The sequence below is a fragment of the Balaenoptera acutorostrata genome, chromosome 11, assembly GCF_949987535.1.
Source record: "Balaenoptera acutorostrata chromosome 11, mBalAcu1.1, whole genome shotgun sequence".
Taxonomy (NCBI): Eukaryota; Metazoa; Chordata; class Mammalia; order Artiodactyla; family Balaenopteridae; genus Balaenoptera; species Balaenoptera acutorostrata.
This window is the reverse complement of record NC_080074.1, coordinates 59,593,392-59,616,623: the sequence shown is the minus strand read 5'-3', so window position 1 is coordinate 59,616,623 and position 23,232 is coordinate 59,593,392. Positions and strand designations below refer to the sequence as shown.

Genomic DNA, 23,232 nt, shown 5'->3' with positions numbered 1-23,232 from the left:
CTTCGTTGCAGTGCACAGGCTTCTCATTGCAGTGGCTTCTCTTTGTGCGGAGCACGGGCTCTAGGCACGCAGGCTCAGTAGTTCTGGCTCGCAGGCTCTAGAGCGCAGGCTCAGTAGTTGTGGCACACGGGCTTAGTTGCTCCGCAGCATGTGAGATCTTCCTGGACCAGGGCTCAGACCTGTGTCCCCTGCATTGGCAGATAGATTCTTAACCCCTGCGCCACCAGGGAAGCCCCTATTTATTTATTTTCTTTTTTGGCTGCACCATGCTGCTTGAGGGATCTCAATTCCCCAACCAGGGACTGAACCCGGGCCATGGCAGTGAAAGCCCGGAATCCTAAAACCTAGGCCACCAGGGAACTCCCAAGTTAAATTTAAATTTATAAATATTTATTGAATGCTTACTACCATACGTGCCAGGGCAAGAACCGGGTGCTAGGCATTGTCAATTAAGATGCCGTCTCTTGGGGACTTCCCTGGCCCTGGCCATCCAGTGGTTAGGACTCAGCTCTTCCACTGCAGGGGGCATGGGTTCCATCCCTGGTTGGGGAGCTAAGATTTCGCATTTTTTGGCACGGCCAAAAAAAAAAAAAAAAAAAAGATGCCCTCTCATAACAATTAAAATACAGTGTGATAATCACTATGATAGGGGAAATACTATCATCTGTTGGAGCACATAGAGGATGTACCCAATTGCCCATGCCAGAAACCTGGCAGCCAATCTTAATTTCTCTTGTTTCCTCACCACTCACATTTAATTGATTACTAAATCTTTCCAACCTGTCTACTTCCTTTAATCCCTACAACTACCGCCCTTTTTAGCCCAGATAATATGACCTTTGAACTAGTCTCCTTGCATATAGTTCTACTCCTCTCCAGTCCATTCCTGGCACAGCAGCCAGAGTGATGCTTCTAAAACATAAAAATGGCCTGCCACTCCCGACTTAACCATTCAAAGGCTTCCCATTTTCCTCAGAGTAAAGTCCAAATTTTACAGTGTGGTTTACAGAGACTTTCTCCTTTTAGCCTAGTGTTTTCACACTCCCCACCACAAACTCCATACTCCAGCCACACACTAATTCCTCACATTCCTAAAGAGCATTGAGGTCTCTGGTCCTTTGCATAAGTTGTTTCCTCTGCCTGAAACACTTCCTCTCCCCACTCCTACCAACCTCCACCAGGCTAACTCTTACTCATCAGCTAGATCTCCGTTGAAAGGTCATTTGCACAAGAAGGCCTCTCTTAACCCCTTAGAGTCAGGTAGGGGCCCTAACTAGGAGACCCTACAGCAGACTTTACATTCCCACATTATAACTTTCATGACACTTTAAAGGTTATTTGACTTTCTGACTTCCCAGGAAGTCTGTGAGCTCCGCTAAGGCAGAAGCCTGTATCTATTTTGTGAATAATCGTATCTTCAATGCATTGTATAGCACAAAGTAACCTCTCTGTACCTCAGTTTCCTCATCTGAAAAATGAGAATGAGAGAAGCTACCTCACAGTTTGTTTGTAATTTAAAAAATAACAACCATTCTCTTATAACCCACAATTTTATGGGGCAGAGACTTGGGTAGGGCTCAGCTGGGTGATTCTTCTGTCCCATGTGGTATCGACTAGGGTCACTTGGTGGTATTCAGCAGGCAGATAGATGGGTTGGTCTGGAGAGCTTCACTCACATATCTGACACCTTGGTGAAGATGACTGGAATGCTGGGATCAGCTGGTGCTGTCAGCCAGAATGTCAACATGACACCTCTCCTACATGGTAATCTCAGGGTAGTAAGACTTCTCACATGGCAGCTCAGGGCTATCAGAGTGTTACAAGAAGCCTGGGCAGAAGCTGCAAGGCTTCTTTTTTTTTCTTTATAAATTGATTTATTTATTTTTGGCTGCGTTGGGTCTTCGTTGCTGTGTGAGGGCTTTCTCTAGCTGTGGCGAGCGGGGCCTACTCGAGCGGGGGCTACTCTTCGTTGCGGTGCATGGGCTTCTCATTGTGGTGGCTTGTCTTGTTGCAGAGCACGGGCTCTAGGCGAGTGGGCTTCAGTAGTTGTGGCACACGGGCTCAGTAGTTGTAGCTTGCGGGCTCTAGAGCACAGGCTCAGTAGTTGTGGTGCACGGGCTTAGTTGCTCTGCAGCATGTGGGATCTTCCTGGACCAGGGCTCGAACCCGTGACCCTGCATTGGCAGGCGGATTGTTAACCACTGCGCCACCAGGGAAGTCCCTATAAGGCTTCTTATGGCTTAGGTTCAAAAGGCCCACCACAACCACCATAGAGTTTTTTGAGAATTAAATTTTTTTTTTATTTTTGTCTTTTTGTTAGTTCTTTTTGAGAAATATATATATATTTATATATATGTATAAAAAACAGTGCCAAGCTCATAAGTACGATTAGGTATTAATTAATCTTAAAGGTATACAAAGATGATTAAGAAGGGTCCCTTTCTCAATTACTGATACGTGCTTCGTTGAATAACGTATACTTATTGACAAACTCTTAGCCTTTTTACTCCGCCTCAACTTACCTTTTTCCTTTACGTGCTCCCTTCCCTTTAATGAGGTTGCCTGGCTGCATATGCGCTTCAGAATGGTATTAAATCAATATTTAATAGTCACATTCTTTTTTGTTAATAGGATACGTACCCTAATTTTCATTGTGTCACTAACGTAAGTTTATCATAACTCTCAACTCTAAAACTCTGATTCTTATGAACTCGAATCGAGAGTCAGCCATTGCGAGTAGCCGCTGTCATAACATCGCTACTTCAGCAAGATGACCGAGGGCCTCTGTTTCCGTCACCGCCCTTGGGCTGCGTTACAAGATTGAAGTGCGTCGAGCCCCACACGTAAAGGTCTCCTCGGCCCACCCACCAAAAAAGTGCTGCTCTGGCACAGCATCTACTGCCTCTCCATCTCTATGACACTCTTTTCCTGTTTCCTAGTGTTGCATGATGGGAGAAATAGTCTACTTTCCGGGAGTCTGGCCGGGGGGGAAAGGCCACATTCGGAACTCCATTTCCCGGCGTGCCTCGCGGCGGTCGCTCATCCCACTGGCGGGAGACCGGTTCCGGTTGCATCAGCGTGGGATCCACGGCGAAATGAGGTTGTTCGTGAGCGAGGGCGCCCCGGGGAGCCTGCCCGTGCTGGCCGCGGCCGGGAGGGCCCAGTGCAGAGCGGAGCTACTCATCAGCACTGTAGGCCCGGAAGGTAGTCTGCTGGTGCTGGTGGGCGGTGGATGAGCCGGGCGGGACTGAAAACACGCCGACGACCACCCTACAGTTGTCTTCGTCAACCCCGCCCCCCCCACGCACTCCCGTCAACCTTCTCCCGCATTATCCTTGGACACCCCATACCCTCTTCCTTCCCAGTCGTACCTTTCATCCGTCACTTCCCTTAATTACCCTCAGTGTACCCTTTTCTTTCTTCCAGGACCTCGCCTCACTCCAGTGAACCTCTTTCCCTTTTCCAATCTTCTCCCACGCCTATCAGGCAACCCCCCCCCCCCCCACGTCACTCACATGATAACCACCAGGTTCTCCTTTGTCGTTCTTAGGAAACCCTGCTTTCCTCTCCTAAGAACACAGAGACACACATACTCTCTTCCGTTTACCTCTTCTCATTCCCAGCCATCTGTTTGCGTGACTCTTAAGCGGTTCTCTTGTCAATCCTCCCAGTTCTCTTAATTTTGTTCTCCCACTGTAGCTCAGATCATTCTCAGATATCCTAATTACTTTCAGTTGTTCCACTTCTTGGCTGCAGCACTACCCCAGTACCACCACCTCCTCACTGCAGTCCCCATCTGTTGTTTCCAGCTGGCTGTCTCAGCTGAACACCTGCTGGTCTCTCCAGTTCATTCTGGACCCACCCCCTTTCAGTGGTCCTATCCTGGACCCTCTCCGTGAGACTGCCCATCCCCCCTGCCCCCACCCCACCCCCGTGAAGTTGTTCTTCTAAGTTGACAAAGCATTTCTTTTCTTTTCTCTTCTCTGTTTTTCACCCGTCTTCCTCTCCCGGGTCAGAGTGTGTGGTCCCGTTCCTGACCCGGCCTAAGGTTCCTGTCTTGCAACTGGATAGTGGCAACTACCTCTTCTCCACCAGTGCAATCTGTCGGTCAGTACTGGTCCTTGATGCAGGGAGGTGGCTGAATAGAATCAGGGATTATTGTCCTCTATGTAGCCTTGTTTACAACCACTGTTTCACTGGGGAGTGAGAAATGGGCTAGACAAATGGGCCCCTTTAATTCTGCCTCTGTTGCTCTCTCCCTGGGTAGATACTTCTTTCTTTTATCTGGCTGGGAGCAAGATGACCTCACCAACCAGTGGCTGGAATGGGAAGCGACAGAGCTGCAGGTAGGGCTGAGATGTGGGGAATGGCAGGTAGGCTCTTGCTCTGCATGGCTGCCCTGACCCGTGTCTCCTGCGTTTTAGCCAGCTTTGTCCGCTGCCCTGTACTATTTAGTGGTCCAAGGGAAGAAGGGAGAAGATGTTTTTAGCCCGGTCCGGAGAGCCCTGACTCATATTGACCACAGCTTGAGTCGTCGGAGCTGTCCGTTCCTGGCTGGGGTGAGTTGGGCCTTGAGATGCGTACTGGGGAAAGCTGTATGATATACGAATTAAGAAAGAAGACTGTATTCAGAGTTCAGACCTTCCAAACTGCCACTTACTAGCAGTGTAAACTTTAAAACTCACAAAAACTCTTTAAACTTCATTTTTTTCACCTTTGAAGTGAGGGTAATGTATTATTGTCTACCTCAGTGGGTTATTGTGAAGATTAAGAGAGGTAATTTAAAATGCTTAACACAGTAGTGCTTGACACATAGTAAGTGCTTAGGAAATGTACGATACTATTATGTCAATTGGGAAGAAACTGAGTGTCTCACCTGTGTACTTCTTCCTTTCTTTCCTCAACAAAGGAGACAGAATCTCTAGCTGACATTGTTTTGTGGGGAGCACTGTATCCATTACTCCAAGACCCGGCATACCTCCCTGGTGAGAACTGTGCATATCACTTCTCCACCAGCCCCAACCCCAGGAGCTTGGTGTAGGGGTTACAGAGTGGGCAGTAGAATACTGAGGACCCATTTTGAGGTGTAGCTTGACAGGGCAGCTATAGCAGAAAGATGGCTGAGGGAACTGGGAAAGGCAGCTGGAGAAACTTTGTGAAGAAGGGGAGGGGGTCCCTTCCCGCCTACCCATTCTAGGTCTTACTGATTGCTTCTTTTCTTCCATGCCACAGAGGAGCTGGGTGCCCTGCACAGCTGGTTCCAGACACTGAGTTCTCAGGAGCCATGTCAGCGAGCTGCAGAGACTGTGCTGAAGCAGCAGGGTGTCCTGGCCCTCCGGCCCTACCTCCAAAAGCAGCCCCAGCCCAGCTCCCTTGAGGGGAGGGCTGTCAGCAATGAGCCTGAGGTTTGGAACAGAGCAGAGGGGTCCCCACAGAGCCTCAGTGCGTGAGGTGGTGGGTGGCTTGGAGAGGGACTTTGAGCATGACTACTAACTTTTGCAGTTCATGGAGAGCAAGGAGAAAAGTTCTTTACTCTACGGCCCCCCCCCCCTCACCTGGTGAGGGATACTGTCCACTCTTCATAGGAGGAGGAGCTGGCTACCCTATCTGAGGAGGAGATTGCCATGGCGGTAGCTGCTTGGGAGAAGGGCCTGGAAAGCTTGCCCCCTGTTCAGCCACAGCAGAATCCAGTGTGAGTAGGCACACATGAATGGGGCTTGGTTTCTTACGTGGAAATTGTCGATAGAGCCAATACCTGCCTGTCGAATTCTCTTTGCTGACCTTTAATTTTCTGTCCTCTCAACCTCTTGGCTAATACTTTGGATATACTGTCCATCAGTCCCATCTGCACCCATGTTTTCAGCTACTTTCTGTCTACTGATTGCACCTAAATCTGTTTTTTCCAGTTCACATCTCTATTCTGAGCTCCAGACATAGTTGTCAGACTATCTCCTAGATTTCCTCCACCTCCACTGGCATTGCAAACTCAACGTGTACAAAACCAAACCTATTACCTTCCCTGCCAGCTTCTCTTTCTCCTTCATTCACTTGTCTTAGTGAATGACTCCCACCTTCCACCTAAAAATCCAGGCCAGAAATCTTGGTGTCATCTATCTATACCCTTCTCTCATCTCTGCTTGTTATCATTTGTTCCATTACCAGGTCATTGATTCTAACTCCTAAAGAGTCCTTGTATCCATCCCTTCTCCCTATCCTCACTGCTGCTACCTGAGATTGGGCCTCACCATTTCTTACCTTCTCCTTCCATGCCATCCCATGCTTCACGCTGCCACCAGAATGGCTGCTTAAAACTGCCTATGTTATCATCTCACCTTCCTTTTCAGAATTCTACAGATGGTTTCTTTGTGTAGTTCACAAGGCCTTTCATATTCTGGCCCCTGCCTGCATGCTTAGCATCATATTCTGTTACTCTCCTGAAAGCTAAGATAATATTCACACACATATGTAGATTTTTCCATCGAAATGAAATGTCTGTAGTTCTGAACATGTTGTTCAATAAAGATTTAAGTGTCCACTCCTTGTCAGGCCCTGTGTGCTGGGAACTGGGTCTACAGAGGGGAATGAAACAGACAAGACTGTGCTCTCATACCACTTTGAGTCTAGTGGTATAGACAGGTATTTAAAAAAAACTGTCACTCATGAAGCTAACACAACATAGTTAATCAACTGTACTCCAATATAAAATTAAAAGTTAAAAAAAACCTGTCACACAAAGGTATAATTATAAATTTTGGTAAGTACTATGAAGGAAAAGAACAGGATGCTATGAGAAAATATCACAGGAGATTAACTTAGAAAAATGGCATTTGACCTAAGACTTGCAGGAATTCCCTGGTGGTTCAGTGGTTAGGACTCCACGCTTTCACTGCTGAGGTCCCAGGTTCAGTCCCTGGTTGGGGAACTAAGATCCCGAAAGCCGCACAGCATGGCCAAAAAAAAAGGAACTAAGACTTGCAAGATGAGTAGAGTTAGGCAAGGGTAAGTCTGGGGGAAGGGTGTCTCAGAGCAAGCACCGTGTTTGGTTCTTTATAAGGAATTTCTAAAAGGCTAGTGGCTGGAGGCTGGTCAGTCAAGGGGCAGTTGGGTCAAGATGAGTTTTAAGAGGAAGGCAGGCTGAGATCATATACTCTCACACCTTGGTGTCTTTGCCCATGCTCTTCCTTCTCCCTGGAATGCCTGCATCTTACCTACCTGCTGTACAGTTGTTCAAGAGACCGGTTCTATAATTTCTTTCTCTATAGAGCTTGTGAGAGTCTTAAGTGCTTCATCTTCTGGGAGCTTCCATTGTCATATTATGTTGTAATTATCTCTTTATAAACTTTTTTTTTTTTTAATTTTTGGCTGCGTTGGGTCTTCGTTGCTGCACGTAGGCTTTCTTCTAGTTGCGGTGAGCAGGGGCTGCTCTTCGTTGCGGTGCGCGGGCTTCTCACTCTGGTGGCTTCTCTTGTTGCAGAGCATGGGCTCTAGGCACACGGGGTCAGTAGTTGCGGCACATGGGCTCTAGAGCCCAGGATCAGTAGTTGTGGTGTACGGGCTTAGTTGCTCCACGGCATGTGGGATCTTCCCGGACCAGGGCTCAAACCTGTGTCTCCTGCATTGGCAGGTGGATTCTTAACCACTGTGCCACCAGGGAAGCCCTATAATTGTCTCTTTACATGTCTGTCTCCTCGCTAATCTGTAAGCTTATTGAAGGCAGGGCCTCTCTCTTCTTTTATGGTACACATTGTCTAGCATAGGGCCAAGCATTTGGTAGATAATGATAAAATTTGAATGAATTAATGAAAGTTCGTCCTTTGTTCATTCACTCATTTTGCGTATTTCTTTGAGTACCTATTGAGGATTGTTTTAGAGGTAATAAAGAATAGGAGATAGATTTTCTTAGGTGTTTATACAGGCTAACATGTTTAAATATGTACTTAGAGGAGGAGACAATTGGCTAAAGACCCTAGAGCCAAACCAGGCTATCTTCTGTGCTTTTCCTTCTGACTGAAGGATATCCCCAGTGTCTTTTTTTTTTTTACTTTTTTAAAAATTAAACTTTTTATTTTGAGATAACTGTAGATTCACATGCAGTTGTAAGAAATTATACGGAGCATCCCCAGTGTCTTGATCAGGCAAATTCCCACCCATTCTCGAGGCCCAACTCAAGTAGTTCTGCCTCTGTGAAGTCTTAGTCTTAGGCTGGAGATGCTTGCCTTCCTTCGGGCTCCTTGGGCACTTTGTACCTCTCATCGCACTGATCTAGTTAGAAGTTACCTGATAGAATGTAACCCTCTTGAGGGCAGAACCCTGGGCGTACTCTGCGGTGGTGCATATCTGCCACCGTAGTAAGCACACTCAAGATGAGAGAGACGTTACAGGGTGACACAAAAGGTGCACCACAGAATGTGTGGTACAAGATGCTTATGGACTCGGGATACAAGGATGACTGGGTGGAAGGCCGGTCGTCAGTAAAGAAAGGCTTTCCTGAAGGAGCTGATTTCTAAGCTGGATTTCAGAGAAAACTATGGTACTCAGTCATGGGGAGAAAAGTCAATGAATCCAGGAGAAAATAGTGAGATCTTTCTCAAGGAAATGAGCTGTAAAATGTTCGAGGAAGTAGATGGAACATCTAACCGGATATATAGCATGCAGCTGGGAAGAAGGGTAAGGTTAACATGAGGGAATCATTGGAGTCTCTATTAGCAGAAGAGATTATGGGACTCGGTGTGCTCGCAGGATGCCCAGGGTTGAAGGACACGGTAAGTGATGGTAGTCAGCAATTGTAGATTAAGAATGGTTGGAAGTAATGCAACATTGTAAATCAACTATACTTCAATAAAAAAAAATATTAAAACTGAAAAAAAAGAGAAAAGAATGGTTAGAAAGATGAAAGGAAACCTGGTGAGGTGTCAGTGCCGGGGAGGGGGGTGAATACAGGATGTGTGCAGCTGAGCTTTCACTGGTGATGAAGCGTGAAAAGAGAAGAGCAGACTGAGTGACTTCCGACAGCAGATTGAGTTGCATGACTAGGAATGATCCTGGGAAAGTGGGGAGGAGAGGGTGGCTATGAAGGCAATGGCTGCTTCCTGCTGGTTTGAGTCAGGCCGTGAGGAAGTGACCGATACGGGTTAGGGAGGGAAGAGTCAAGGGATATGAGAGGACTTGGGAAGGCTTGTGTATGGGCTGGCGAGCTGTAAGCATTTCAGGTAGTGAGTAGAAGTAATGTTAACATAGCACTTGGGAAGAAGGGAAGAGGTCAGTGCTGGGAAAGTGTTTTTGGGTGGCATTGGCGTCTAGGAAGTCAGCAAATGATGGTGGTTGGACAGATCCTGGGGAGAGTTGTCAATACCCCAGAGTTTGGAGCCTGGGAATGAGCTAATGGAAAAGGAGTACTTAGGGTAGTAAAGAGAGACAGAGCTAGTGTCAGAATGAGGCTTCTTAGGAGCAGTACACGAGGCTTGCTTGCTGTGGGCAGGGCCCTGTATTCGCCAACTGTAGGGATCTCATGGCTTTTGGGGGAGTTTATGCTCCAGTGGATTCATGTGAGGAAAGACTTCAGATGGATGTGGCCCTGTTACAGTAGAACAGATGCATCTGGGTGTTCTGTGCACTTTGGGTCCCTCTTGACCCTCTCTTCTCCCCCCTGGACTGTTCTCTTCCTCTTCCCTACCAGGTTGCCTGTGGCTGGGGAGAGGAATGTGCTCATCACCAGCGCCCTCCCTTATGTCAACAATGTCCCCCATCTTGGAAACATCATCGGTTGCGTGCTCAGTGCTGACGTCTTTGCCAGGTGGAGCCGGCTGCTGGGGGAAAGCCCTGAGGGAGCAGTGGGCCCCAAGGGAATAGGAGGCCTCAAGGGGGGAAGCCGGAGGGATCCTGGGTACATGGGAGGGGCTGAGATGGGGCCCCATGATCACCACGTTCCCTTCCAGGTACTCCCGGCTCCGCCAGTGGAACACCCTCTATCTGTGTGGGACAGATGAGTATGGTACAGCGACAGAGACCAAGGCTATGGAGGAGGGTCTAACCCCCCAGGAGATCTGTGACAAGTACCATGTTATCCACGCTGACATCTACCGCTGGTTTAATATCTCGTTTGACATTTTTGGTCGGACAACCACTCCGCAGCAGACCAAGTAGGTTTCCTCTAATCAGGCAGAAGTGGAGGGTGGGGGCAGTGGGAATATCTAGGAGACAGAAAGAAGGAACCAAGATTGTTCCCCGCCCCCCACCCCCAAACATCCGGATATTGTCCTGAAATGTGTCCCAGGCATTATTATGGGGATTCATTGTGTGCAGAAGCCTGACCAGGGCTGAAGGTGTAGCTGAGGGAGGGAAGAGACAGGACTTAGGCTCATGGGAAGGACCTGCCTTCCCTCTACCGCCTCCCTTCTCTTCCTGGCCACCACAGTCTCAGGACAACCCCTCCTACTCCTGTGTTTATAGCAAATACACTCATCTTCCTCTGCCTGATTATCATCCTTATAAAAACTGCATAGTAGACAGGCTGCCAGCTGAGCGTGCTGTGCAGTTTAGCAGCACTCTGATTTAATTTTAATTTTTAGGACATATCAAAGAACTAAACAGTCCTGTCCTTTTGGAGGTTTTTGTTAATGAAGAATACAAAACATAAATCTGTATTTTACAAAAGTAAATTCTAGAGCGATGAGGAAAGAGATCGTGTAGGGAGTTGGGCAATTTATGTGAGGCGTTTGGGCTCATCAGTAAACTCCCTACAAATGACTTAAGTGGCCTCTGACTGATTTCTTTGGCACTTGGACTGAATGGGTTTGGATCCTGGGCGGAGTGGAAGGAGGGAGGGGCGCACCACTTCCTCTGACTTACCCCGGTCCACCCCTCCCCTGTCCCTTGCTCACCTCGTCAGAATTACCCAGGATATCTTCCAGCGGTTGGTGGCCCGAGGTTTTGTGCTGCAAGATACTGTGGAGCAACTGCGGTGTGAGCACTGTGCCCGCTTCCTGGCTGACCGCTTTGTGGAGGGTGTGTGTCCCTTCTGTGGCTATGAGGAGGCCCGGGGTGACCAGTGTGACAAGTGTGGCAAGCTCATCAATGCCATCGAGCTCAAGGTGAGAGGAGGGTCTCCTGGGAGCCTGGAAGGAGACAGTCTCTAATCTTAAGGGACTCCCAGTCTGGTCCGCCTCAGGTTTTTTTTTTTTTTTTTTTTTAATTGAAGTATAGTTGATTTACAATGTTGTGTTAATTTCTGGTGTACAGCAAAGTGACTCAGTTATACAAATATATACATTCTTTTTTATATACTTTTCCATTATGGTTTACTCCAGGATATTGGATATAGTTCCCTGTGCTATTCAGTAGGACCTTGTTGTCCATAGGATTTTTGTTTTAGCATTCAACACCTTTCACCAGTGGCTCTTCCTACTCTGTCCTGGCAACTCATCACCCAGTCCATTGCATAAATACTTACTGAGCATTTACTATGTGCTTGGCATTGTGCTGGAAAATCGACAAGTTGAGTTCATACTACCCTACCTTTGCTCCTGCTTCATACCACCTGATCTGCATTTGTTTAGTTCTTTCTCTCTTCCATATATACCACCTTTTCTTCTACTCCATGTTTATTCATTTGGTAGTTCATTCATTCATTTACTCAACAAACTTTTTTGAGTCTTTAAAGTAGGGTAGTCACAGTTCTAGGTGTTGAGTATGTAGCAGTGAACAAGACAGATTTTTATCTAGTGCAGGAGGAGACCAACACTAAAGATAGAATAGAGTTACTCCAGGGTAAACTGCCCGGAAGATGTGGTGGAGGGTGACTTCTGGGGGAAGAGTTAAGCTGGGTGATTAGGGAAGGCCTCTCAGAAGTAACATTTGAATTGAGAGTTTAACTGAAGAATGAGGAGCCAGGAGGTGATGAGTGGGGTTAAGAGTGTTCCAAGCAGAAGCACCAGGAAATGCAAAGGCCCGAGGCAGCAAAGCGCTGAAAAGGGGAATTGAAAAGGACAGTGTGGCTCATAGTGAGTCGGGGTGGGGGTGGATGGGTGGTGGTGGATTGAGACAAGGTCAGAGAGGTAGGCAAGTGACCCGATTTCCAGGGCCCAGTCAGCCATCTGGGAGTGGAATGGCACGCTGCTCTGTGGATAATGGGTGGGAGGGAAGCAAGAGAGAAAGTGGGGAAACCAGTCTGGAGGCCAGTGGTAGCTCAGAAATGGGATGACGATAGCTTGGACTAGGTTAATAGAAGTAGAAATAGCGGAGTGGGAGGGGGGAAGGATTTGAGATATGTTTTGGAGGCAGACTCTATAGAACTGGATAGACTGCAATTCGGGGTGGTAGGGAAGTCAAGAGAATGACGACTTGTATGCTTTTAGCTTGAGCAGCTTGGGCTGATGGTAGTACTATCTGTGAACACAGGCAAGATTGGGTGAAGAAGAGCTTTCCTGTGGAATGCAGTGATACTATTTGGGTTTGTTAAGTTTGAGGTGCCTTCTTAGACATGCAAGGAGGGATGTTAGGTAGGCAGTTGATACAGGCATGTGGAGTTCAGGAGAGAGGTCCTGAGAGAGTTATAATTTCTCACCTTCAAAAACCCAGATCAAAACTCATTCAGAAGCTTTCATTGGTTAGCTCCACCTGTTTACTCCTTTCGCCATCATCCTTCAATGTTTGTACAGTCAAGTTGTGCCACGAAAATAAGTATTTCTTGACATTTTGCCGTGTGAAAGCCTGTGCTTGTTTCTCACGCAAGCCCTCTCTCCCTGGTTGATTGTAACTTCCTCAAGGAGAGGAACCGTGTGTCTTCTCTGCGTGGCTCTCTGCTCCTCACACAGCTGCGTACAGGGCAGGGCTCTGGGTCTAGCCTGTGCTCAGAGAATGCTTTTTCCTATTCTTTGGAGTGAAAGGACACAGATGTGAAACTCTGAGTAGCAGCTGTTGTGCTATGCAGACCTGAGTCTGCAAGTTCAGAGAAGGCCCAAGTAAGTAGTTCGTGAGTTGGCGGGGTGTGAGCGTGAAGCTAAGCTTGGTGGCAGACGGGGGACCTCATCTCTCTGTGCCTCCCCCCTCGCCTGGACAGCTCCTGGCCTGCAGCCTGATCCTGACTGTCCTACCTTGGGTCACCCCTTCTCTTGACTTCCCCTTCACAGAAACCTCAGTGTAAAGTCTGCCGGTCGTGCCCTGTGGTGAAATCCTCTCAGCACCTGTTTCTGGACCTGCCTAAGGTGAGTGGGCCTTTCCCTCAAGCCAGTCTGCATGGCCTCCTCTGCCCCCTCTGCCTCAGCCACAGGCAGAGGCAAATTTGTACCAAGTCACCCTCATACGTTTTTAATTTCCATTTTAAAATTATACTTACATGCTTAAGGTAAAAAGATGTAACAAGAAAAGGGCACAAAGTGAAAGGTCCAGGCCCATCTGCCAAGAGGTATTTACTACTGCTGATTTTCCTTTGTAGCACTTGCATATGAAAGTATTCTTATGCCTTTTTTTCCTCCTTAATACAAATTAGATCATGGCATTCATATTCTTCTTCAGTCTACTTTCTTTCTTTTACTTCACAATGTGTCTTAACCAATTTTTCACTTTAGTGTATTTGCTGCTTTTTTTTTTCCTTTTAAACTTTTTATTTGGAAATAATTTCAAGCTTGCAAAAAGAGTTGCAAGGATAAGCAGTTGCTAGAACAAAGAACCTCGTGTTCTTTACCCAGAAGAACCTCATGTACCCATTACCCAGATTCACTGGCTGTTAAGATTTTGCTCCATTTGGTTTAGCATATTCTCTCTCTCATATATGTATGCATGTGTACTTATATAACCTCTTTACTCTTGAATGCTGCCTTGTGTGTTTGCTAAGAAAAAAGACATATTCCTGCATAACCACCGTATGGTTAACAACTTCAAGAAATTTAACATTGATATAATTGTGTGATCTACCAGCCATATTCCAGTTTTGCCAACTATTCCATTGATATCCTTTCTAGCATCATTTTTCCTGTAGTGTAGAATCTGGCTCTGGATCATGTATTGCATTTAGTTTTTCTGTCTCTTTAGTTTCCCTTAATCTGAAACAGTTCCTCAGCCTTTCTTTATCTTTTATGACATTAACAGTTTTTAATAATATAGGCCCTGATTCCCCCTTTTAAAATAGAATATTCATTTTCGATTTGTTGGCTGTTTTCCTCCTGGCTAGATTCAGGTTATGCATCCTCAGTTGGAATACTACATAAATGATACTTTGTTCTTTCCAGAGGCACATCATGGCCATTTCCCCCTCATTGGTGATGTTAGTTTTGCTCAGTCAAGGTGTTACCCAGCTTCTCCACTGTACAATTAATATTTTCCCCTTTGCAACTTATAAGCAGTCTGTGGGAATACACTTTAAGACCATGCAAGTACTTTTCTCTTTATTGAAAGGTTCCCTCTAAATTTAGCATCCATTTATTTAATCATTCTTACCTGAACCAGTTTTCGTTAAGATTTGCCAACTCTGCCACTCTCTCCACATTTACCCTTCTCCTTCATTCATTTATCTCCTTATTTATTATCAGTGTCAACTCATGGATTCCAATTTTTTTCAATGGTTTATAATTGATTCCTGTCCTAAATAATTTTCATATTCGAATTGTCCCTTATTTGGCCAATGGTAGCCTATTCAAGGTTGTTTCTCTGGGTGTTTCTGAGGTCTCCCATCATTTTTTAAGCACTTCCTTATTTTCTAGCATAGCAGGATATTCTAGATTCATCTTGTTCCAGTCTGGGATTCAACCATTTCTCTACCAAGCCCTGTTTTTTTTTAAGTAGGGAACAGTATTAGAGACCAAGATTTAAGTGTGCTCATTGCTACTGGGGTGTCTTTGCTTCTAGGCCCTGTCAGCAGAGAGTTAGGCATTTGTTTTGGGTTCACACCGACACCTGAAATTCCAGTCCAGCCCCATGGGGTTCTTCCTTGCTTTCCCTCATCTCATATTTTTATTTCCCTTCTTCCAAACAGTAAGTACTGTGGTTCCCAACAACATTATTTACTCATTTGCTCGATTCTACAATACACCTAAAAATTTCAGAATTGCTTCACCCATACCACTATCAAAAAACCTACTAAGACGAGTGTAGGGCTTATTGGCAGTCCTGCCCCTTCCCCCACCAAGCACGGGTATATAATCAAATATGTTCAAAATTGTCTTGGCTTAGTTTTTTCCCCCTTTAGTGTGGTTGTGTTACTGAAGTAAGCCAATAAGTTTGTTTCATTTGCTTCTAGTTCTTTTTTCTCTCCTCATACTTATTAACTTAATTTTTTGAAAATGTAGAACATCAGTATGCTTCTAAAACATCAAAACCATGCAAAAAGGTATACTCAGAGAAGTGTCATTCCCTCATTCCCTTTCCTGTCCAGGCTACCTTGTTCTCCCATCTCCTGTAGGTGATTGGCTTTGTTTTCCGATTTAGTCTTAGTGTGTTTATTTTTGTAAAGATAAGCCTATATATATATATGTGTGTGTGTGTGTGTGTTATTTCCTCTTATACAAAATATAGCATACTGTATATACTCTTTTGCATTTTGTCTTTTTCATCTAACAGTATGTTCTAGAAATGACTCCATATCAGGATTACTTCATATCAGATCATAGAGAGCATCCTTACTCAGCCTTGTTTGTTTGTTTGTTTGTTTTATTTAAACAGCTGCATAGTACTCCATTTTGTGTGGGTACCATAGTTTTTTGTTTTTTGTTTTTTCAAATATTTATTTATTTGCACCAGGTCTTAGTTGTGGCATGTGGGATCTTTAGTTGTGGCATGCAGAATCTTTTTTTTTTTTTTTTTTTTTTTTTTTTGGGCTGAATGCTGCTTTTAAAAAGCAAATATTTTATTTTTATGTTCTAATGAGATATAATTGGCATACAACTTTATGTAAGTTTAAGATGTACAATGTGTTGATTTGATACATTTATATATTGCAATATGATTATCATGGTAGCATTATGCAGAATCTTTAGTTGTGGCATGCGGGATCTTTCTTTTTGGTTGTGGCATACGGGCTCTTAGTTGTGGCATGAGGGATCTAGTTCCCTGACCAGCGATTGAACCCGGGCCCCCTGCATTGAGAGCGCAGAGTCTTAACCACTGGACCACCAGGGAAGTCCCGTGGGTACCATAGTTTATTTAACCAATTTCTTGTGTTTGCCATTTAGGTAGTTTCCAGTATTTTGCAGTTAAAAATACTATTGCAGTGACTAACCTTGTGCATGTGTATTTTTGTATTGTGGGAAGTGTATCTTCAGGATAAATTCCTTAAAAGGGATCACTTGCTGTGTGCAGGAGAAATGCATATGTAGTTTATTGCCAAATTTTTCTCAATAGGTGTTATTCCATTTTACATTCCTCCCAGTAGTGTGTGTGTGCACTTGTTTGCCCATAGCCTCACCAGTAGAGTGTGTTGTCAGGTTTTGGATGCTACAGTGTTTATGTGGATGAATCACATGAACCATCCCTTACAAAAGATTTATCTTTGTTTTTCTGCTTACAAAAGTGATATACGCTTGTTTTTAAAATTTCAGAATGAGGGAATTCCCTGGCGGTCCAGTGGTTAGGACTCTGCACTTCCACTGCAGGGGGCACGGGTTTGATCCCTGGTCGGGGAACTAAGATCCCACAAGCCGTGCGGTGCGGCCACAAAAATAATGTTCAGAATGAAATACATGGTGTAAACGTGGATGTTCCCCTTAATCAGCACCGAGATATAGTTTTCCTCAAAAATGTTTTGGCCTCTTTTCCGGGCGGCGGGTGGGGAGGGAGGGCGGGCGGGCGGCCTGCTGGGTCCGCGCGGCCTCGGGGCCGGATCCCGGGTCCCTGCCCGCCGAACCCCGCCCCCCGCGTCTCATCGTGGGTCGCGGTGGTCGGATGTGCTCCCGGGTTCGCGGGACAGGCGGGCGCAGAGGTCCCTTGTGTTGGCGCGGGTGGCTGCGGCGAGGTTCCGGCGCCTCCGCGGAGCATCGTGGGTCTGGGGCTGGGGGCGCCGCGGATTGCTATCCTCTCCGCACTTTCCCGGCTCTGAAGCCTCGAGAACACGGCTAGGCAGCAGTAGTTTAATGGGGAGTTTGCCTGCTGGGAACTAGGGGCCTGCTGGGGTCTCAGTTCTTGGCTGGCCCCGGAACACGAGGTTGCCAGGTGTGTGACGGCAGCAGGTAGGAGTGACCCGCTGGTGCAGTGATGAGCAGGAAAGGAAGGACAGCGGCTGTTGGCCTGTGAACCTAGGCAAGAATGACCAGCCGACACAGTCCAGACCAAGGTGGAGAGTGCATTTTGCTGTTTCCTGAAATGTTTAAGTTGGAGGGTTGAACAAAAGCTGTAGGTCCGTGGGCCCAGCTCGGTCCTGTGCGTCTGGTCAGTGGAATAGACCTGCAGGTGTGGCTCTTGTCACTCTAGGACTGGCTTCAGGACAGTGTGAATCAGCAGTTCTGAGGCAGCAGGCGTGATACAGAAGTGTGAGCAGAGACCGTCTGGAATCCCCAGACTCCAGGGAAACTAAAGGTGACAGCCAGCCTAATGAAGAGGACAGGAGTTGGGGGCCGGTGGCGGTGGGGCAGGAAGGCGCCCAACGGCAGCGTGGCCCATCTGCGGTGGCAGCAGCCCAGCAGGCGCCCCTCACCTCACGGCCCTAATCCTGGCTCCAGCCGGCTGGTCAGGGGAGCTGCAAGGTCTTCTGGGCGAGCAGAGCCCACAGTCCTGAGCTGTTCTTCTCTGTGTTTGGGTCATCTCCCCCCATCCAAGGGGAGAAATCTAGATGAGGTTTAAGAATCAGTGCTTTAAGACTGTGGATCTCGGAGTTGAAACCTCGGAAGACATGTTTTCAGCACAGGGTGTTAAAGTGAACGGAAGGATTCAACCCCTTTTCAAGAAGGGTGTCTCCATGTGGGCAGAAATAGAGAATAAATGGGTCTTGAATAAACAAAACAAAACAAAAAATTTTTTGGCCTTATGTTAATCTGTGTATTACTATTTATTTTTATAAGAATAGGATTATATCATATATTACTGTTTAGCAGTTTATTTAATTAATGTATTTCTGAGATCTTTACATATCAATACATACAGGTCTTCCTCACTCTTTTTAAAGGGCTTATAAGTATTTCATTATGTTGATATACTATATTTCTTTAAATTCTACTGAACCAAGTGAATTAGTTTTTTAATTTTTGCTGTGGTGAACTGTGCACTTCTTTATAAACACATCTGTACACACTTATGTGAATATTTCTGTTGAAAAAAATCCCTAGAAGTGGAATTGCTATGGCAAAGTCATGAATCCTTAATTTTAATTATATATCACCAAACTACTCCAAAATGGTTGTACGTATTTATCCTTATGGTGACCACACATGCGACTGTCCTAAACCAGCTCTCTGTGCTTCTCTGCTGTCTCAGTTGGGAAAGCCGCTGGAGGAGTGGTTGGAGAAGACGTTGCCTGGCAGTGACTGGACACCTAACGCCCGGTTCATCATTCGTTCTTGGATTCGGGATGGCCTCAAGCCACGCTGCATAACCCGAGACCTCAAGTGGGGAACCCCTGTGCCCTTAGTAGGTTTTGAGGACAAGGTAAAAACCCTATGCTTTATTCATATCTCATATTATTCAGCTTTGGGATTGAAACCCTGGGCTAGCAGAACAGAGTGTTGATTGTGTCTTGATTCAGTCTGAGGCTTTGGGTTGGCAGGGTTTTCCCAGTGTTCTTGCATCTTACTGTGTCTCCTCCCTCCTGACCCTCCAGGTATTCTATGTCTGGTTTGATGCCACCATTGGCTACCTGTCCATCACAGCCAACTACACAGACCAGTGGGAGAAATGGTGGAAGAACCCAGAACAAGTGAGCAGTTCTTTGTTAGCCTGTCAAAGACCTGGGGAGGGTGCGTGTATAGTGGGGTGGTTAGGGGTGGGTAGCTGATCTTTCTTGGGCCTTTGAAGAGGATCTCAGGAGCTCTGTCTCCCAATTATATTCCATAGGTGAGCCTGTATCAGTTCATGGCCAAAGACAATGTTCCCTTCCACGGCTTAGTCTTTCCTTGTTCAGCCCTAGGAGCTGAGGACAACTACACTTTGGTCAGCCACCTCATTGCTACAGGTACCCTGGGAGATTGGAGATGGGGATGTTCTTAGGGAATGAGGGCCAAGACAGTACTTGGAAGAAGCTCCTGGAGAGGTGCTAGGTCTTGAGTTAGGAGTTGAGATGAAATAGGAAACAATTAGAACATGGAAGCTCAACGCAGAAAAAGGAAACAAGAACCTGAAGAGAGCAAAAGTCCAAAGCTAAATTTTGTAATGGGTAGAAGTAAACAGAAGAAGACCAGAATGCAGAGGAAGGATCTCCCAAGTTCTGTGCAGGCCAGCTACTCTAGAACTGAGGTTGAGGGAGAGGAAAGAAGAGTTAGTGGGTCAGAGAGGAAGGACATGATTTTTTTTTTTTATACAGCAGGTTCTTATTAGTTATCTATTTTATACATATTAGTGTATATATGTCAATCCCAATCTCCCAGTTCATCCCACGAGGAAGGACATGATTTGAACAGATGGTTCTCATTCTCCTTTTCTTTCCAGAATACCTGAATTACGAGGACGGGAAATTCTCTAAGAGCCGGGGTGTGGGAGTGTTTGGGGACATGGCCCAGGACACAGGGATCCCTGCTGACATCTGGCGCTTCTATCTGCTGTACATTCGGCCTGAGGGTCAGGACAGTGCCTTCTCCTGGACAGACATGTTGCTCAAGAATAATTCTGAGCTGCTGAACAATCTGGGCAACTTCATCAACAGGTGGGACCTGGTGAGGGGTGAGAGTCAGCAGATGAGCCTGGGGTGGGGCTAGTAGGCCACGTATGCTTGGGGCAAGTTAGTTGTAGAGATGTGATTTAGCAGAGTTGGTCACAAAGTGAATTTTTGCGAATTATTTTCTTATTAATGTTCTTTGTAGAATTGGAAATGTGTTCTTTCCTAGCAAAAAGGTTCACTTGCAGACCACTGAAAAGTTTGGCTGAAGAAGGGGGTTATTTTAGCATAGGGGTAGGAGACTTCTGCTGTACTTTTCAGTTTTGTTACTTCAGGCTCACATTCCATTATCGGTCCCTATCTCAGCTACTCTGCAACCTAAAGAAATATCCTCCATGGCTACACACGCTTTCAGGTTTGCTCATTAACCACATTGAACAGATAGTCCCTACTAGAGGATTTATTTGTTTGGTAGCAATTAATGCATATTTCAACTTGATCATTCTGAGTTTTTAACTTCTTAAAAATAAACGGTTGCTTAACTTTATTAGTTCCCTTTATATAAGGGATATCTGTATATAAAATGTCTGTTATGTGCAGAGTCATATTCTTAGGGGAGAGGGAGAATAAGGAATTAATTTGTTAAGTTTTGCCTTCCAGCTTGAGGGAGCCAGGTGGTTTCAGTTCTGAGAAAATGCAGAATTATGAAAATCCTGTCACATTTCTCTAAGGAGACTGGGCAGTAACTCCTCTTTTCTCTCCCCTCTCCTTCCCTCCTCCCATCCAGAGCTGGGATGTTTGTGTCTAAGTTTTTTGGGGGTTTTGTGCCTGAGATGGTGCTCACCTCTGATGATCGGCGCCTGCTGGCCCATGTCACCCTGGAGCTCCAGCATTATCACCAGCTGCTAGAGAAGGTTCGGTAAGTATCTACACCTCTGTCTCAACTCAGTGATCTGCTGGCATGTTGAGAGCCCCATACTGGTCCCCCCAGAACCTTACACCTTGGCCTGCATCCTTCCTTCCCAGGATCCGGGATGCCTTACGCAGTATCCTCACCATCTCTCGCCATGGCAACCAGTACATTCAGGTGAACGAGCCCTGGAAGCGGATTAAAGGCAGCGAGGCTGACAGGTAGGTAAGGAGGTAGGGTTGGCTCCAGGAATAAAGTGGCTGGTAGGCTGCGTCCTCCTGGGGGTCGTGACTAGTATCTTTTCTTCCCCAGGCAGCGGGCAGGGACAGTGACAGGCTTGGCAGTGAATATAGCTGCCTTGCTGTCCATCATGCTCCAGCCTTACATGCCCACGGTTAGTGCTACCATCCAGGCCCAGCTGCAGCTCCCACCTCCAGCCTGCAGCATCCTGCTCACAAACTTCCTGTGCACCTTACCAGCAGGACACCAGATTGGCACAGTAGGTCTCTGAGATTTGGAAGAGTCAGCCTCTCTCAAAATTCCTGCTTTTGCCATGCAGCCTCTGGGGAGGGGTCAGGGAAGAACTTAACTTTGGGCATGAGACTCTCATAGCTATTCTCCGAACCCCTTCCCCACTCATCCCCACTCTGCACTTAGGCTTGTTTCTAATATAAAGTCCTTGGTATTGGTTTACAAGCCCAGTGTTTTCTGTAGCTCATGTATCCTCACTGTCCTTCATGCCAGGACCCAAGGGGCAGGGAGAATACAAGGTAACCACTTCCTCAACACAAGGTGATAAAAGTATGTACACCTCTAAGCTTTTGCATCAACCTAGCATCATTAAATAGTTTAATTTTTGACCCTAGTGAATGCTTTTTCTGGATTCTATACTGAAATCAGCAGGTATTTGCTCAGTGTTACACTCTATAAAAGTTTTTTTTCTAGACCACTGAATTCCTAAATGTCAGAAGTTGGGGTGGAGAGGCCCTCTGTATAGTCTGGTAGAGTTTATACCTAATCAGTGAATGATTCTGGAATTCTTTTTTTCACAGGTCAGTCCCTTGTTCCAAAAATTGGAAAATGACCAGATTGAAAGTCTGAGGCAGCGCTTCAGCGGGGGCCAGGTGAGAAAGCTAAAGACTGTGCCTCACCCACCAACAGTTAGTATCCTTCAGTAGCCCTCACTCATCCCTCTTTCCATCTATTGGCCCTGCTGCTTCCTCACTTCATTTTTCTTTCCTGTCTTAGCTAGAAGAGTCCTTGTCATTAAAGGTAATCAGTTTCCCCCTGAGATGTTATATAAAACTTGAGGTCGGGGGATGTTTATGGTAGCAGGTGCTAACTCTGTTGTTGATCTCAAGGCAAAAGCATCCCCCAAGCCAGCAGCTGTAGAGACTATGACAACAGCTGGACCACAGCAGATACAAGTGCTGATGGATGAAGTGACCAAGCAGGTACGGAGCTTAAGCCCTATGGGAGGCTGACCAAGCAGGCTTAGGTTCCCTACGGAGCTTAAGCCCTATGGGAGGCTGAATCCTAAATAGGTCATTTTTGGTCTCACTGTTGTGATTCCCCCATCCCCTCTTCTCTTAGGGCAACATTGTCCGAGAATTGAAAGCACAAAAGGCAGACAAGAACCAGGTTGCTGCAGAGGTGGCTAAACTCTTGGATCTGAAGAAACAGTTGGCTCTAGCTGAGGGGAAACCCCTTGAAACCCCTAAAGGCAAGAAGAAAAAGTGAAAGTGAGAACTTGGCTCCTGGAAAGTCACTTTAATGGATGTGGACAGTAATAAATAAATGTACAATCTCTATATACATGCCGAGACCCTCTCCTGTCATCTACCCTAAGTTTTCCCCCTACTGAATAGATGGGGGTGGGAGGGGTACATCGTTGGCACTGGTGAGAAGGTGGTCAGTAGATACTTCCAGGAAGGGTCAGAAGTGGCCCGAGGGGGAAGTGCTGGTCCCAGCTGTTCACGCTTGGTGCAGATTAACCATCCGGTCAATCAGAGCTCGGCGAGTCGCCTCCACTTCCCTGGTCAGGCGCTCAATTTCCTGCTTGAGCCGTTCGTTCTCTTCAGCTAGCTGTGCCACTTTTCTTTCATTCTCTTGTCCTTTCTCCTTCATGTGCTGCTTTCCAGCCCGTGCCGGGCACTGGCCACGGTGTTTCCGTTTCCTGGGTCTTTCTTGGTCTTCCTCTTCTTCCTCCTGAGCCGGGGAGCTCTGACTGGAATCCGGAGAGCTGGGGCTCTGGGAGGTGCACGTGACCGCTGCTCGTCCTGGCTCCTCGGTCAGCCAAGCCAGGGAGGCGGGGTCAAGAGTGGTGAAGGTTTTTGGTCCTTCCTTCAAAGGAATGAGGAAAGGCAGAGTAGGTGTTAATTAGCTGAGAAGGGACAGGCAGTACCCCGCAGCCCCCGCCCCCCGCCCAGCCCAGCGTTAGGCCTAGCATTCTTACCTCCTCGTTTCCAGGGGGTGAGACACAGGTACCCCCATTTTCATCTGAGGACAGCACCTCCTGCAAGTCCTCATACCAGGCCTCCAGCTCCCAGCTGGACAGTGTCCCGAAGGAGAAAGGCAGTGACTCAGCTGCCAT

General features: G+C 46.6%; 3 protein-coding genes across 5 annotated transcripts in view; 1 reads left to right on the top strand and 2 right to left on the bottom strand.

Moving 5' to 3' along the window:
* Positions 1–3,767, bottom strand: part of ARHGAP9 (Rho GTPase activating protein 9) — a 12,831-nt gene extending 9,064 nt beyond the window's left edge. The window contains exon 1 of the mRNA XM_057555983.1: positions 3,608–3,767. Coding sequence (XP_057411966.1) covers positions 3,608–3,617 — 10 coding nt within the window. The 5' untranslated portion in view covers positions 3,618–3,767. The remainder of the gene's footprint in view (positions 1–3,607) is intronic.
* MARS1 (methionyl-tRNA synthetase 1) lies at positions 3,011–22,456 on the top strand. Of its 3 annotated transcripts, none has more exons than XM_028165749.2 (22): positions 3,011–3,204; positions 4,017–4,107; positions 4,268–4,346; positions 4,425–4,559; positions 4,910–4,985; positions 5,233–5,405; positions 5,586–5,692; positions 9,677–9,793; positions 9,936–10,139; positions 10,889–11,090; positions 13,128–13,202; positions 18,397–18,567; positions 18,740–18,835; positions 18,973–19,090; positions 19,564–19,777; positions 20,517–20,648; positions 20,756–20,860; positions 20,952–21,138; positions 21,692–21,799; positions 21,888–21,911; positions 22,001–22,093; positions 22,233–22,456. In XM_028165749.2, the coding sequence occupies exons 1-22, from the start codon at positions 3,096–3,098 to the stop codon at positions 22,377–22,379; spliced, it is 2,763 nt and encodes a 920-aa protein (XP_028021550.1). In that variant the 5' UTR covers positions 3,011–3,095; the 3' UTR covers positions 22,380–22,456. The 3 variants fall into 3 exon arrangements, with proteins under 3 accessions (XP_028021550.1, XP_007179731.2, XP_007179732.2); XM_007179669.3 differs by having other exon boundaries at positions 3,012–3,204; positions 21,692–21,763; XM_007179670.3 differs by lacking the exon at positions 21,888–21,911 and having other exon boundaries at positions 3,013–3,204; positions 21,692–21,763.
* Positions 22,395–23,232, bottom strand: DDIT3 (DNA damage inducible transcript 3). Its single transcript, XM_007179668.3, has 2 exons — positions 23,095–23,232; positions 22,395–22,982 (listed from the first exon to the last, which is right to left on the bottom strand). Exons 1-2 carry the CDS (start codon positions 23,230–23,232, stop codon positions 22,614–22,616), a joined length of 507 nt encoding a protein of 168 aa, XP_007179730.2. The 3' UTR covers positions 22,395–22,613.